Source organism: Phoca vitulina, unplaced genomic scaffold (genome assembly GCF_004348235.1).
Source record: "Phoca vitulina isolate PV1807 unplaced genomic scaffold, GSC_HSeal_1.0 scaffold64, whole genome shotgun sequence".
Taxonomy (NCBI): domain Eukaryota; kingdom Metazoa; phylum Chordata; class Mammalia; order Carnivora; family Phocidae; genus Phoca; species Phoca vitulina.
This window is the reverse complement of record NW_022589767.1, coordinates 4,247,713-4,262,163: the sequence shown is the minus strand read 5'-3', so window position 1 is coordinate 4,262,163 and position 14,451 is coordinate 4,247,713. Positions and strand designations below refer to the sequence as shown.

The window sequence follows — 14,451 nt, the reverse complement described above, 5'->3', positions numbered from 1 at the left end:
AAGCAGTACTCTTTCTTAACTCAGTGTACTTTTTCTTCTACTTGGATCATCCTAAGATCAGGAAAAAGTCTTCTTCTCCCTGAAGCCTTGTCTGTTAACTCTATCTCGATGATCTATCCCTTCTCTGACCTTCTATTACCCTATTTGATCTATGTGAGTAAAGTCCTGATTCTTCTAGGTCCTACTAAATGCTTTAAGAACAGGGGCCATGTGTTATAAATTATTTTGCTTTCACCTTGAACTAGCCACCTGCAATTGTTCAATAAATCTTCTCTACTGGCTGATTTAAACCATAAGTCAAGATTCATTAATCAGAGGTATTAGGATTTAAGCATCAGGCAAGACCAGACACATTGGGGCTACATTTTGATGCTCTCTGTCTTTTTAAAGTGATCATATTGGTAAAATTATCAGCTTTGGTGGCTGAGTCAAAGACCGTCATGAATTACAAGTGTTTTCAGTGGTCCAAAGAGTATGACTTGAATCCTGGAGTAGCGGTTTCTTTGGGTCTCACTAAAAATGTGGATCTAGGTGATAAGTAGGATCCTCAGGAAAATCTCCAAAGGGCCTGGGACCTTTGAGCAGCCATGTAATAAAATTTTCTTTTCAGGTGGTATATAGGGGCAATAGATTATTCCAAGGTCACTGTACCCATTATCACTGTATCCTTTTCTGGAAGACATATGCATATTAGCTCTCTAGGTCAATGAGTAACATACACAGATCGCCTGCTTGAGGACTGTTTAGGATCTCTGTGACAGGTATATTTCCTTAGATGTACTGGAGAGAAATTTCACCTGTTATTCCAAAGGAAACAAAGAAAGTCATTGCAATATTTCATAAGTGGAGGTGTAATTGGATTGGAAAGGGCTTCTAATTAAATTTCACTACTCAAGACAACATCTGCCCCAAGAAATGTATTAAAATTTTAGAACTGTCCTGTCCAACACAGTAGCTACTAGCCACATGTAGCTACTGAGTACTTGAAATGTGGCTAGTCAACATTGAGAGGAGCTGCAAGAGGGAAATATGGATTGAATTTTGAAGACTTAGTATAAAATAAGAATAAAGATATTTCATTTAGAATTCTTTATATCAATTCCATGTTAGGATGATACTACGTTGATATATTTGGTTAAATAAGGTATATTAAACTCAATGTCACCTATCTCTTTTTAGTATTTTGTAATGTGGCTATTAGAAAATTTAAAATTACATCTTTGGCTCTCATTATATTTCAGTTATACAGTACAGGGCTAGAACATTCTTTCCCGTTTGGTAGAGCAGAAGTGTGGAAATTCTTGGCAGAAGCTGGTTGGAGGTTCCCCCATTCTGTTATCTAGCTCCTCTCATAAGAAGGCAAAGTCAGCTAAACTCCATAGCCTAACATGACTTAGATGATTCCTCTTTCCCATCCTCAGGCACAAAACCAAAAGGGAGTAGTGGCTAAATATATTTTTTTAAGATTTTATTTATTTATTTGACAGAGAGAGAGAGAACACAAGCAGGGTGTGCAGCAGAGGGAGAGGGAGAAGCAGACTCTCTGCTGAGCAGGGAGCCTGATGTGGGGCTCGATTCCAGGGCCCTGGGACCATGACCTGAGCCAAAGGCAGATGCTTAATGACTGAGCCACCCAGGCGCCCCAGTAGTGTCTATATATTGTTCAGGCAATTTCATATGGTTCTGAATATAATGACATGGAAAAGCCTTTTTATTGGTCTCTTATCTCTGTTGTGGGCTGAATTCTGTTCACCCAAATTCCTAGGTTGAAGTCCTAAGCCCCAGTACCTCAAAAATGTGAATGTGGTTGGAGATAGGGCCTTTCGGGAGGTAAGTTAAAATGAGGCCCTTAGGGTGGACCTCAATCCAATCTGACCGGTGTTCTTATAAGAACAGGAAATTTGGGCAGACAAGGAGAAACCAAAGACAAATGGGAAGAGAGACGAACCATGTGAGGACACAGCTGGAAGGTGAGGTCACCCGTAAGCCCGGGAGAAAGGCCTCAGAGAAAGCAAACCTGCTGATACCTGCATCTTGGACTTCTCGCCTCCAGAACTCTGAGAAAATAAGTTTCTGTCGATTAAGCCACCCAATCTTTGATATTTTGTCATGGCAGCTCTAGCAAACTAATGTAGTTCTCTTACTCTTCAAAACATCAAATCCAGTCCAGTTCATAAAAGAGAGGGAGAGGAAGGCCTTAATGATGTTTTGAAGAGCAAACGAGCTTTAAGATAACACACACAGGGGCGCCTGGGTGGCTCAGCCGGTTAAGCTGCTGCCTTCGGCTCAGGTCATGATCCCAGGGTCCTGGGATCGAGCCCCGCATCGGGCTCCCTGCTCAGCAGGGAGCCTGCTTCTCCCTCTCCCTCTGCCTGTCTCTCTGCCTACTTGTTCTCTCTCTCTTTCAGATAAATAAATAAAATCTTAAAAAAAAAAAAAGATAACACACACAAAAACACTTTCTAGAATATAAAGAGCCAGGCAGACATTAGTTATAGAACATCCCCTGGCTAGCACTTCCTACTTCTCAAAATGACATTTTAAACCTTAGCTTCTTCAAAATTCCCTGGCTTCATAATGTCAGATTTCCTTTTGTTTAAAATCACTTCGGAGTCCACAATATTTGAGGGGAGAACCTGTGGATATGGGGAAAGGATACAGATGGACTCTTTACAAAACAAGCTACAGATACGGGGTTGTTGGCTTTAAAATATTCTCTAAGAGCTTTCTAACACTGTCAGTGTTATACTCAACTGTTCAGCCCTCTTCTTTTCCTTCTCTTCTTTCCTTTTCAATGCCTCTCCTATTTGAGTGGGAAATCCAACTTAATTTTATAAGGAAATTAAGTACAAGGCACAGAACATGGGCAGAAAGGAAAGCTGTAAGGCTATCTCTACGTTTAATTTTGATTGGCTTATGAGAGGCTCAAGCTGTTCCCTAGGATCTCAGGGGAGTGAAGGTGACCTTGGGTAAAGGATGGGCTGGTGCCTGACTCTTATTCTTTGCTCTGGCAGCAAATTTCTTCCTTTCCCAAGGAATCCCAAAGGGAGTCAGGTTGTAATATTTCACGTTGGAGCAGAAGAGAATGTATTTATTGTCTCAAATCCATCTTTTTTCTGACAATTATTACCTTGTTTCTTATTTTAATAGGACCCATCAGTTTAGCTGCCAGTAGAATGATGTTAATGAGGCCAAGATTATATCCACAAGGGCCCACTAGTTTCATTCTGTTTATAGTTTATACCTCTAAAGCTGGTGAGTCCTTTTACAAATGTGTGACATTGGTGATAAGGGGAATTCAATAGAAAAAAACATTGTAAAAAATGATCGATATGATAAAATCTGTTTTCAATCCTCAGCATCACTGACAGCAATTTGCGAGTGTCCTTTTCATACATAAAGGATGGCCTTTAGCGTCTATATTATTATCGGTCTTTTAAAAATAAATATATTTTTTATTTTCCTCATGGCAGGCAGTTCTACCTTAAGGAGTGTAAGCCTAACTTATATTCAACTTGGTCAAAGAAACATTTGTGACTTTTACAGTGCAAGCCACATAAATTATGTTCAGCTTGGTCAAAAACAACATCCGCAAAAGAAAGCACTATTTGAAAGGGGAAAAAAAAGTGTTAGAGAAATTATTCATAGTGGGTTGAGATTGGTAGGCAGTGAAATTAAGAAGATGAAAATATATATTAAATAACAGAAACCTGGGTTAGATCCAAAGTTTACTAAACCTATACTAAGCCTATTCTCTTGTCAGTTTAGGGAGATTCTTTTAATAAGTAATGAGAAAATTTAAAAACAACATGGGGAACTATTTAAAAAATTCAGGCAAATATTACATTATAATCAGGCCCTTTCCATATGCAAAACATAGGATTTTCTCAGGAATTAGAAATACCTGTGATTTCTATTACATTTTAAATAAATTCTTTATGCCTTAATGATAGCAAGTGTAATATCCCCTTCTGTGAGTCACTGGGTGTTTTTATGATTTCACCAGCTCTGGTAACTTCTAAAGATAAGTAAAATTTTTCAAAGAAAGCTCTCATTTAACCTTACTTAGTTTCAAAACAACATTTCTGACTTCCTCCTTTTTGGGTTCCAAGAATATGGTTTTTTACCTAGCATTTTTATTTAGTTAGGAGTTATTTTTGCCAAATTCTTAGAAAAAGGTCACTACTCTTATTGTATCATTAGCCTTGTTGCCTTTACTCTGAACTCAGGTATGAACTAAATTCTGAAACTGGAAGAGACATTAAAGATCATTTAGTTCAGACCCTCACTTTATAGACGAGGCAACTGAAACCCAGAGGCCCTAACCCACTTTCTTTTTTTTTTTTTTTAAAGATTTTATTTATTTACTTGACAGAGAGATAGAGAGAGTAGCAGAGGGTGAGGGAGAAGCAAACTCCCTGTTGAGCAGGGAGCCCAACATGGGGCTCGATCCCAGGACCCTGGGATCACGATCTGAGCTGAAGGCAGCTGCTTAACCCACTGAGCCACCCAGGCGCACCCCTAACCCACTTTCTAAGGTAACACAACTTGCCTGTGAGAGCAAGAACTGGGATCCAGACCTCCGTATGCCTAGTTAAGGGTCCTTTCTATACCTGGATTCCTCCCTAAAAATGTGGGTATTTGCCATTCATTTCCATATAACTGAGGATGATGGGGCCTCCTGAAAAGTTCCTCTTTCTAGAAGACCAACTTTTCCAGAGTGGACACTTGCTTGTACATTGAGATCAGTGCCGGACATCACAGTCATGGCCCTATCTGTCCATCATCCAGATTCTTCCAATATGTTGAACAGAAACCTACAAACTCTGCAAGTCACTTTATGGTATATAGGAGAAGTGCTTTTAAGGAAGTGCTGAAGTTGTGTGGCTTGGCTGTGGGCAGCTGACAAATGGCTGTGAAACTCACAAGACCACAGTGAGAAATGGGATAGAAAGAGATTGAGAAGGGGCATCAGTTAGTCTTGGGATGAGACGGAGCCATGGAACAGTGACATGCCTGGCAGCCCAACCCAGAAGATAATGCTGGCACGAGGCTGTTGGCCATGGAGGACTCTACAAGAAGGGTAGCATGGCAGTCATGATCCTCTGAAAACCTAAAGAACACGTTTGTAAGAAGTCAGTAGCAGAAGTCCTCCACTAGCTTCCATCATCGCCCCCACCTGACTCGCCTACCCCATTGGTGCCCATATACTCTGTCACTCTTCCTTACTACAGATTCACCCAGTCTCGGGCCGCCCCCTCCAGTGGCACCCACGGTCCTGCCACTTTTGGCCCAAGCAAGGACATCATTTTAACGAGTGTCATCTCTAACCATCCTGCCCCATCAATTTTCCCTGTTCTGTTGAATCATTCTGATCAGCCCATTGAAAAGCTGTTTCCACCCACTTCAAAAAATACAAAGAATAAGAAAACAAATCCAACAAAAAAGATAAAAACTCTTGGATTCTGTCTTCAGCTCCTGCTCGTTTTTTCTCCTCTTTATAATCACACCCCTCAAAAGTTTTGTTATTCCAGCTGTCTTCAGTTGTCCTCCTTTTATTCTCTCTTGAATTACTTTTAATATTTGAAATATTTTGTCTTCACTACACTCCACCCAAATGCCTTCTCCCCAAATCACCAATGACTTCTGCGTTGCTCACATCAGCAGTCAATTCTCATTCCACATCTTACTTGACTTACAAGCAGGCTCGACAAGTTGATCAATCAAGCACTTTCTTTGCTTGGTTCTTTGGACATCACACTGCTTTGTGTTCTTTCTTACTTCACGGCCATTCCTTCTCAGGCTCTTTTACTGGTTCCCTCACACCACCTCCATTTCTTAAAGCTGGAGTGCCAGGGCTCAGTCCATAGATAGCATTCTTTTTCCTTCATTCATTCCCTGATGACCTCATCAAGTCTGTTTCCTGACTACCTTCAAATTTATACTTCCCAGTTCTGAAATCTCCCAGAATCCAAGCTCCTTTAACTGCCCACTCAACATCCGTTCTTTAATGCTTAACAGACACCTTCAAATATTGATGCATCCAAACCTCAGCTTCTGGTCCTTCACCCAAATCTGCCTCTCCCATAATCTTCCTTTCTGACTGCTCAGGACCCAGATCTTGGCATCTCTCAAGACTTACTTCATTCGTTCATAGACAACATCTAAATCCAGCAGTAGACTCTCTCAGCTTCATCTTCAACATAAATTTTGAATCTGATCACTGTTCATCACCTTCACAGCTACCACCCTGGTGCAGGCAAGAATAATCCCTTATTTGGATAGATGCAATAGCCTCCTAACTTTCAGTTAACTATGTGATTTATCAGAAGTGTCCAAATTGAAATACTTTTGGGGGAAGAAAAGGATTGCAAAAGAGGGTGACTGGCCTTTAACTGATCCATAGCAGGTGTAAACTGGTATTATCTGTGGTAACTCGAATGTATGGTCACCTTATCTACCTGGTTTCCCATTTTACCTCGATTCCTGAACACTCTATTCTTACCAAAGTGATCTTGTGAAACTTGTCAGGTCATGTGACTCCGTCACTTGAACCATCCAGTGGAGTACCATCTCACTTGGAATGAAACGTCTATTCAGTGACCCTACATGATCTGTTCCCTTGTTACCTCTCTGTCCTTTTATCCATTACTCTTCCCCTTGTTCCTTCCACTTCAGCCATACTGCCTTCCTGACTTTTCCTTGAACCTTCCAGGTACACTACTGCTTCTGGAGCTTTGCACCTGTGATTCCCTCTGCCTACAAAACCTCCCAGTTATCTGTTTGGCTCACTGCCCCACCTCCTTCAGGTTTTGACTGAAATACCACCTTCACCATGAAGCTTAACCTATGCCACCCCCTACAAAAATTGCACCCTACTCCCCATAACACTTTTTTCACTGCTTCATTTTTTCTCCATAATATGTGTAACCATCTGGCATCCTTATATTTATGTTTATTGTCTCTTTTTCTCCACTAGAATGAAGGTAGAAATTTTTATCAGTTTTGTTCATTTCTGTATTCTCAGCACCTAGATTAGTATGTAGTGCATAGTAAATGCTAAATAAATATTTGTTGATGTATAGAATGAATTAATTTTTTATTTTTTTACTTTTATTTTTAAAAATTTATTTGAGAGAGAGAGAGAGCATGAGCAGGGAGAGAGGGAGAGGGAGAAGCAGACTCCCCACTGAGAGGGGAGCTTGACGTGGGGCTTGAGCTGAATTAATTTATTAGCTTTTTTCTGACTGGCAGCCCATAAATAAGTAAGTAAATAAATATAGATGGATGGATGGATAGAATGGATATGCGTATTTTCTTTCTTCTTTCACTTTCTCCTTCCCTTCCCTTCCATGCATTCATTCATCCACCTTTCTTTCCTTTTCTCGGTGTTACATTGACACAATTTAGTCACATTTGTATCTTATTAAATTCGTTTCTTTTTGGTGGGGGGTGAGAGGGATAACAAGGTAGTCCCTTACTAAGAGAGGATCCGAGAAAAGGGCACGGGTGGATAGGGAGAGGTACTTTAGACTTCAGTGTGTTCTGACTTACAACACTTAACTCACTTCCTGCGAAAAATAAGGACTGCATATATCCAAGCAACTATTTCTAAAATTGTAAACTCAGTGATTTCAACATAAGAATAAACAAATTTTCTCAACTGAGAGTGAGATCATGAAAGGCAGCACTGTGTAATAGCTGGGCTTTTATAAAGTCAGAAATTACTTTTCATCAAAGTGTAAATAATTATTTGCAACCTACTGAAATATTATGAAAGAGAAAGAGAGAGAGAGAGAGAGATTGTAATATGTCCCAAATTCCTAACATCTAAAAGTATTTTGATTCTTTTTTATTTATAATCAAACTATGTTTTAAAGATTTCTAATCTATATAAAACCTTTCGTGATTGAGATTAAGAAAATCAAACTAATGTTATTAATACCCAAATTCCAAAAGAGGAACAGAGAAAGCCACCCAAGTGGGTGTGAAACACCTCCCAGCTCTGTTAGAAGGGTTCACTAAAAAATGAAGTTTTTAGAAAAAAAAATACACTCCAAATCCAGGAAGACATAAGCAGCAGGTGGATAAAAAGGGCTGAATCACTGTTTCTCCACCCAGACTCAACAATGTGTAAAGTCAAACTTCTCTAGGTTCCAAGTTGCTCAAATGAAGGCATTGTACTGAATTATCTCCAAATCTCTCCTAGCACCTCAAAGGACTGAAGTTACCTGATTCCTTATCTTGAACCTGTCTGAACACAACTGCGGTCAGGATACTGCAGAATTTTGACAGTGGTGGTGTATACATTCTGTTTCTGGTTTTCTCTGACCTCATTGGCTGTACCATCCCAGTGTCTCTTGCTGACTCCTGCTCTGCTCAATGTCTAAGTGCTGGAGTGGTTCTTTTCTATTTCTGCTTACTAGTTAATGATCTCATCCAGACACTCCAAAATTTATATCTCCAGTCCAGAATTCTCCCCTGATCTCATCTCTAGACACATAACAATAATCATTTTATTTGACAACTGTACTTGGATGTCCTCTCATTTTTTTTATGTCCAAAGAAGAATCTGTGCTTCTCACCATACCCCCAATTTATTCCTCTTCTAGTTTCTCTAGTCCTCAACCTCAGTGAATTGTACCACCATCCACCCTAATTGCTCAAGAGCAAAGCCTGAAAGTCATTCTTAATTTCCCTTTCTCTTATTTCCTATTTTCACCCCACCAGAAAGCTCTGTGGACACAAGCTCCAAAATAACTCCTGAATTCTGTCCATTTTTCTCCATTACCACTTAAGTCAAAGTTGCCTTAATTTCCCATGGAACTTATTGAATCAGAATGCTATTTTTAAAGATTTATTTATTTATTTGAGAGAGAGAGAGAGAGAGAAACAGAGAGGGGGAGGGGCAGAGGGAGAGAGAGAATCTCAAGCAGACTCCACACTGAGCACAGAGCCCAACATGGGGCTTGTTCCCATGACCCTAAGATCATGTCCTGAGCCAAAATCAGGAGTTGGCTGCCCAACCGACTGAGCCATCCAGGTGCCCCTAGAGTGCTATTTTTAAGCCTAAGACACATGGTCCCTTAATTGGTCTCCCTGTCTTCATTGGTGACCCAACAATTGTTCCTCCCTTGAGCAACCAGAAGGATTATTTTAAATATGTTAGATTGTTTATTTTTAATTCTCTCCATGCTTTCTTATTGCTTTCAAAATAAAATCTCAACTCCATCTTCTTAGAAATCCTATATAATCTGGCCTCTGCTTATTACCTCTGCTTAGCATGCCTTTTTCCAAACTTTTCATGGCAGATCCTTTCTTGTTATTCATATCTCTCATCATTGCTTCCTCAGAGAAAGGTTTTGCTGCATATGCAATCTGTCCCACACTGCCCTGTTTTAATACAGTACACAGCAGATCATAAGTTCCTTGAAACTGAAAGTAGCCCTTTGAATTCATTACTACAAGTAGTCTGGCAACTGGACAATTCTTACAAGGTTCTCTGTATGTATTCATTAAATGAATGAATGAATGGATATTCCACTACCATAGAGCTATTTTGTGATATGCCCAACACTCCCCCTCCTTATTTCTTTCCCTTTCTTTTTTTCCTTTTTTTTTTTTAATGGTTGATCATCTGATGTAAACTTACCAAATCCTCTTAAGGTTGGCTCAGAGTTTTAAGTGGATTCACCAAGACCAGAAGTTATGACTGGTTGCTGGTTGAAGCCACAGTTGCATGTCAACCAATAAGTTCTTGTAAAATGACACGTCTTAGTGCAGATTTGATTGACATTTGTATTGACTGCCAAAGAGAGCTGTCATCACACACCACCATGATACCGTGAGACTCCTGGCAACCTAAAATTCTTAATAGGATGACTGGCTCAATGCCCTGCAAACAGCACCACTGTTGGTAGGGTCTTCTCGTCGATGCTTATTGATGATATAATAGTTGAAAATCCTTGGCAATTGTTTGAGGGCTCTCTATCCTTGTACATGCCATCTTGGATTAATTTATATTATACTGGATTCATCAGTAGCCTGTTTTTTTCCCACAGATGTCAATTCTGCCCTCCATGAGGGCAAGTAGAGCAAAGAGGCTTTTATCACAGTGAAAATGAACGAAAGGTTAGCCCAACCAGTTTGTTTGTTTGTTTGTTTAGAGAGCGAGGGGGGAGAGCAGAGGGAGAGGGAGAGAAAGAATCTTAAGCAGGCTCCAGACCCAGCTCGGAGCCGGACACAGGGCTTGATCTCACAACCTTGAGATCATGACCGGAGCCGAAATCAAGAGTTGGATGCTTAACCGACTTCGCCACCCAGATGCCCAAGCCCAGCCAGCTTTGGTCCCAGCTCTAACAACATCATTCTGATTCAAACAAGCCCTAACAATCTGTGTGCCAAAGCTGCATGTTTCTGTAAAGTAGAATTAATATGACTTCTCCGTATACCAAATGAACGCCATAAGGAAACATAAAGTGACTAGAATGAAAGTTTTGTGAAATACAAAATACCTGCAATCAGTTATTACTAAAGTGAAATGTTATTTTACTTCTCTGAAAGGTAAAACTTGCAATATTATTTTCAACTTTGAGGTTTGTGGTTGCAGTGTGGTTTGATGAGTATCTATTGAACATCTGAAGTAGGCAAGGCCTTGTGTGTTATGGGAAATTGGAAGAGCTGAAAAAACGCAATAATGCGATTAGTAGAATAGAAAATAGACTTTTAGACAAATGTATAAAAAGTGAGGTTATTTAGTTTTCAGGGGGAAAAAAAGGCTGAGTTCAGGCCCAGTATATATACATTGTCTTAGTTTCAGAGAGGAACAATAGAGAGGCAATATTTCACCTGATATTTAGATCACAAAAGGGAAAACCTTGCTGATTCCAAGAAATAATTTCTATGGAAACTTGCCTTCTCTTCTTGAAAAGTTTAAAGGGCCTTTCTAAAGTGGTTTAGGTAGTTCCATCTATTAACAGGGAGACATGGAGGCTTGAAAGCTCATGATAAATTTAGGAACTATCATGATTTTCACTCCTACTCCTTTGTAGTGTGAGTATAATTGTATCAGCTCATAATTTTAACTCATACTCTTGATCATATATCAGCCATAATGTAATAAATAAATAAATAAATAAATAACAGTGAAGCTCGCAATAGGTTCACTGAATGCTACTTTGGTAAGACCTAGCTTTGAACTTCAAGGAAGACTAAAAAAAACCAAATGAGTTAGAGAAATCAGCTAGGACTCAAGAAACACTTACAGATTCCTGTCATCATGAAGCTGGGGAAAAGAAAGGCATGGGGAAAGTGAGCATAATCTTTAAGCAATTCCAGTTACCTAGAAACAAGTTTTGAACTGATTTTTATGTCCACGGAGGACAAAATCAGACATAACAGTTGGAATGGATAGGCAGGCAATTTTTTCTTAATAGAAAGATCATACAAGGTTGGAAACTGATGATCTCCGCATTCCTAGAATTGAAGTATAGATAGCTGGGGAAGAAGAGCAGATTGCCTGCAGTGAATGAAATTGAACTTGTGGTTCTCAGTGGGAGGGTGTTTGTAAGTTTGCAGGAATGTTTTTAATATTCACAGGGAAGGTTGCTAACTGGCCTTCTGTGGGCAGGAAGCAGAAGTGCTAGATGTCCTGAAATGATCAAGAAAGCTCCAAACGGAAAAACTGGCCCATGTCCCACATCTCATATACCTTTGTAATGTCACACCAGTTAGAGATACACTATAAATATAACTGCAAGTACTTTACCACATGATAATCTTGGGAATTTTTTTCAAGAAGTTAGGTAAAATAATTTAGAAGAAAGTTGTCATGAAGAAGAATTAGGTGTTATTTACAAAGTATTCAATAATTTGCTTTTTCTGCCCATAGTATCTATTTAACGTGTTATATATTTCCAACTACCTATTTAATTTTAAAGGGTTCCAGTGCAAGGATTTAATTTTTCCAATGGCAAATATGAGGCACACACACACACAAAGATTTAAGACCTAGTGTCTTATGCACTGAATTCCAGTGAAACACAACTATTGGGGAAACTAAGGAAAGACTGTGTTTTGTTTTGTTTGGGATTTTCTAAGAGTTTTCTAAAGGTACATCACTGCCAGCAAATGCTACTCAGGGTGTCTGAGCTGCCTATAAAACACCCTGGATCAGACTTTTCTTCTTTTTTAAAAAAGATTTTATTTATTTATTTGAGAGAGAGAGAGGGAGTGAGAGTGCTCGTGTAGGGAGGAAGGACAGAGGAAGAAGGAGAGACTGAAGCAGACTCCATGCTGAGTGCAGAACCCAACGTGGGGCTTGATCTCATGACCCTGAGATCATGATCTGAGCCAAAACCACGAGTTGGCTGCTTAACTGACCGAGCCACCCAGGCGGCCCTCCCCCTGGATCCATCTTTACTTACAGCTACACATCTGAACATATGTAGTAACCGTGACAATTTGACACTCTTATGAATAGGCTTAGATACAGAGTCTAAATTAGCAGACGTCTGAAGCAGTGATGTCAGTAAGTTGCATTAAGTGTTTTGAAAATATTTGTATTGCTATTCTCTATAATTTTCATTTTCGAAATATGAAGAGGAGATCTCTGCTGTGAAAATGACACATTGAAGTGCATTTGTTTCCAGCTTGCCCCTCGTACACTGAAACTACCCCACAACAGTTTGCCAATCTATTCTCTTTTGCCTGCTGCTGATCATGGACTCTTATCTCTGAGGTCCCTTTATGTATCAGAAACTAAATGTATACCTCGCTACATGGAAGATTGTTGAATGTAGAAGATGTGTTTTGTGTTAAACAGTGTCATTTCCTAGTTGTATTTCATAATATAAATAATTTTGACACGACACTACACAATAATTTCTAGCTCATTTGCAAGAATATTATACTTTCCTCATTTTCCATCATCCACAGCCCATTATTTTTCTTGGCATGTTCTCTTTTACTTTAATTAAGGTTATTTTCCTCTTTCTCTCATCATATGCAAATACACCTAGTCTCTTATCATAACACTAGGTTTTATTCAAGGGTCCACCTGTACTTATGCTTGCTCAGTTATTTTATTCACTTTTTCATTTACTTTTATACTTGTATGGAAGGACTACCAATTCCTTTGCGTCTTGTAAACTCAAACTTGTTCATTTTAATTATTTGTAGTCACAGGCAATTTCATTATGACTTACAGAAGAACTGTATCTGAACAAGTACATAGGGGATCCATACAATTTTGTTATATATTTTTTAAATTTTATCTTGGTTTTAGATTAGAGTTAGGACATTATATCAACATAAAAAATCAATATGTGGGTTATTTTATGTATGAATTTCAATTTGAGTTATTAAAGAGGGCATCACATAATGCTCCTATGAGAAGGAATGGTGTCTGATAGGGTTGAGAACACCATATTAGATAATCTCTAAAATCTTGTCTCCTCTAAATTCCTCAGACTCCTTGGTTTCTCTAATCTCACTAAGGATGGTGAATACTCCTGTCTTTCAGCAGAGTAAAAATTTCTTTCACGGAAACTCATAATAAGTTGAACTTAACTCTTCTAGTAGTATACATGTTTATTTTACACTTACAAAAGAGAGTGAACCATTTTTCCATTATTTCACTGAATTGAGAAGACATGACAAATCAAGAGATGCAAACACCAGTTCTCTGGACATGACTATTGTCAACACACACACACATACACACTCACGCGCATGTGCATTCTTCTTACCTAGCTTGACAAGCTGGAGCATGGAGGTATTACTTCCTCGTTCTGTGCAAGCGGTTACTGAGAGGTTGTAGATATCTCCTGGAGGCAGGCTGAGAATTGCAGTCATGACATTGCGTGTGACCTGCAAGATCCATCAAAATCGAGGGTTTAAACTTCTAATGAACTTGAACTAGAATACCACTCCAAACAAGGACAGGGCTATAGCAGGCATTCCCTCTCTGTTCTGTGTAATCAATCTACAGTTGATCACAACCTTATGGATACTTTGTTTCCTTTGAAAATGTTATAAATTCCTCAACTGAGCCAAATGCAAGGTAGCTCTAAAAATGCATAATACCTATCAGAATATTTTTTGCAATTAGTTTTCTTCTTCTTTTTTTTTAAGATTTTATTTATTTAATTGAAAGAGAGAGAATGAAAGAGAGAGCACGAGAAGGGAGAGGGTCAGAGGGAGAAGCAGACTCCCTGCTAAGCAGGGAGCCTGATACAGGACTCGATTCCAGGACTCCAGGATCATGACCTGAGCCTAAGGCAGTCGCTTAACCAACTGAGCCATCCAGGCACCCTGCAATTAATTTTCTATTTGGAATAGGTATTCCTCTGATATTTTTCCTCATCTTCACAGCAAATTTTAGCAAAGGCATTTGCTGGGTTGCTACTGATGTGTACATTACTCAGCCCTAGCTGGGAAGCTCAGAAGAAA

At 39.3% G+C, this 14,451-nt stretch overlaps 1 protein-coding gene across 3 annotated transcripts in view; it reads right to left on the bottom strand.

The window, feature by feature from the left end:
- The window catches only part of PTPRO (protein tyrosine phosphatase receptor type O), a 234,987-nt gene that overhangs the window by 50,043 nt on the left and 170,493 nt on the right, over positions 1 to 14,451 (bottom strand). For all 3 annotated transcript variants that reach the window (XM_032391763.1, XM_032391765.1, XM_032391766.1), the window contains exon 12: positions 13,749 to 13,869. In XM_032391763.1, coding sequence (XP_032247654.1) covers positions 13,749 to 13,869 — 121 coding nt within the window. The remainder of the gene's footprint in view (positions 1 to 13,748; positions 13,870 to 14,451) is intronic.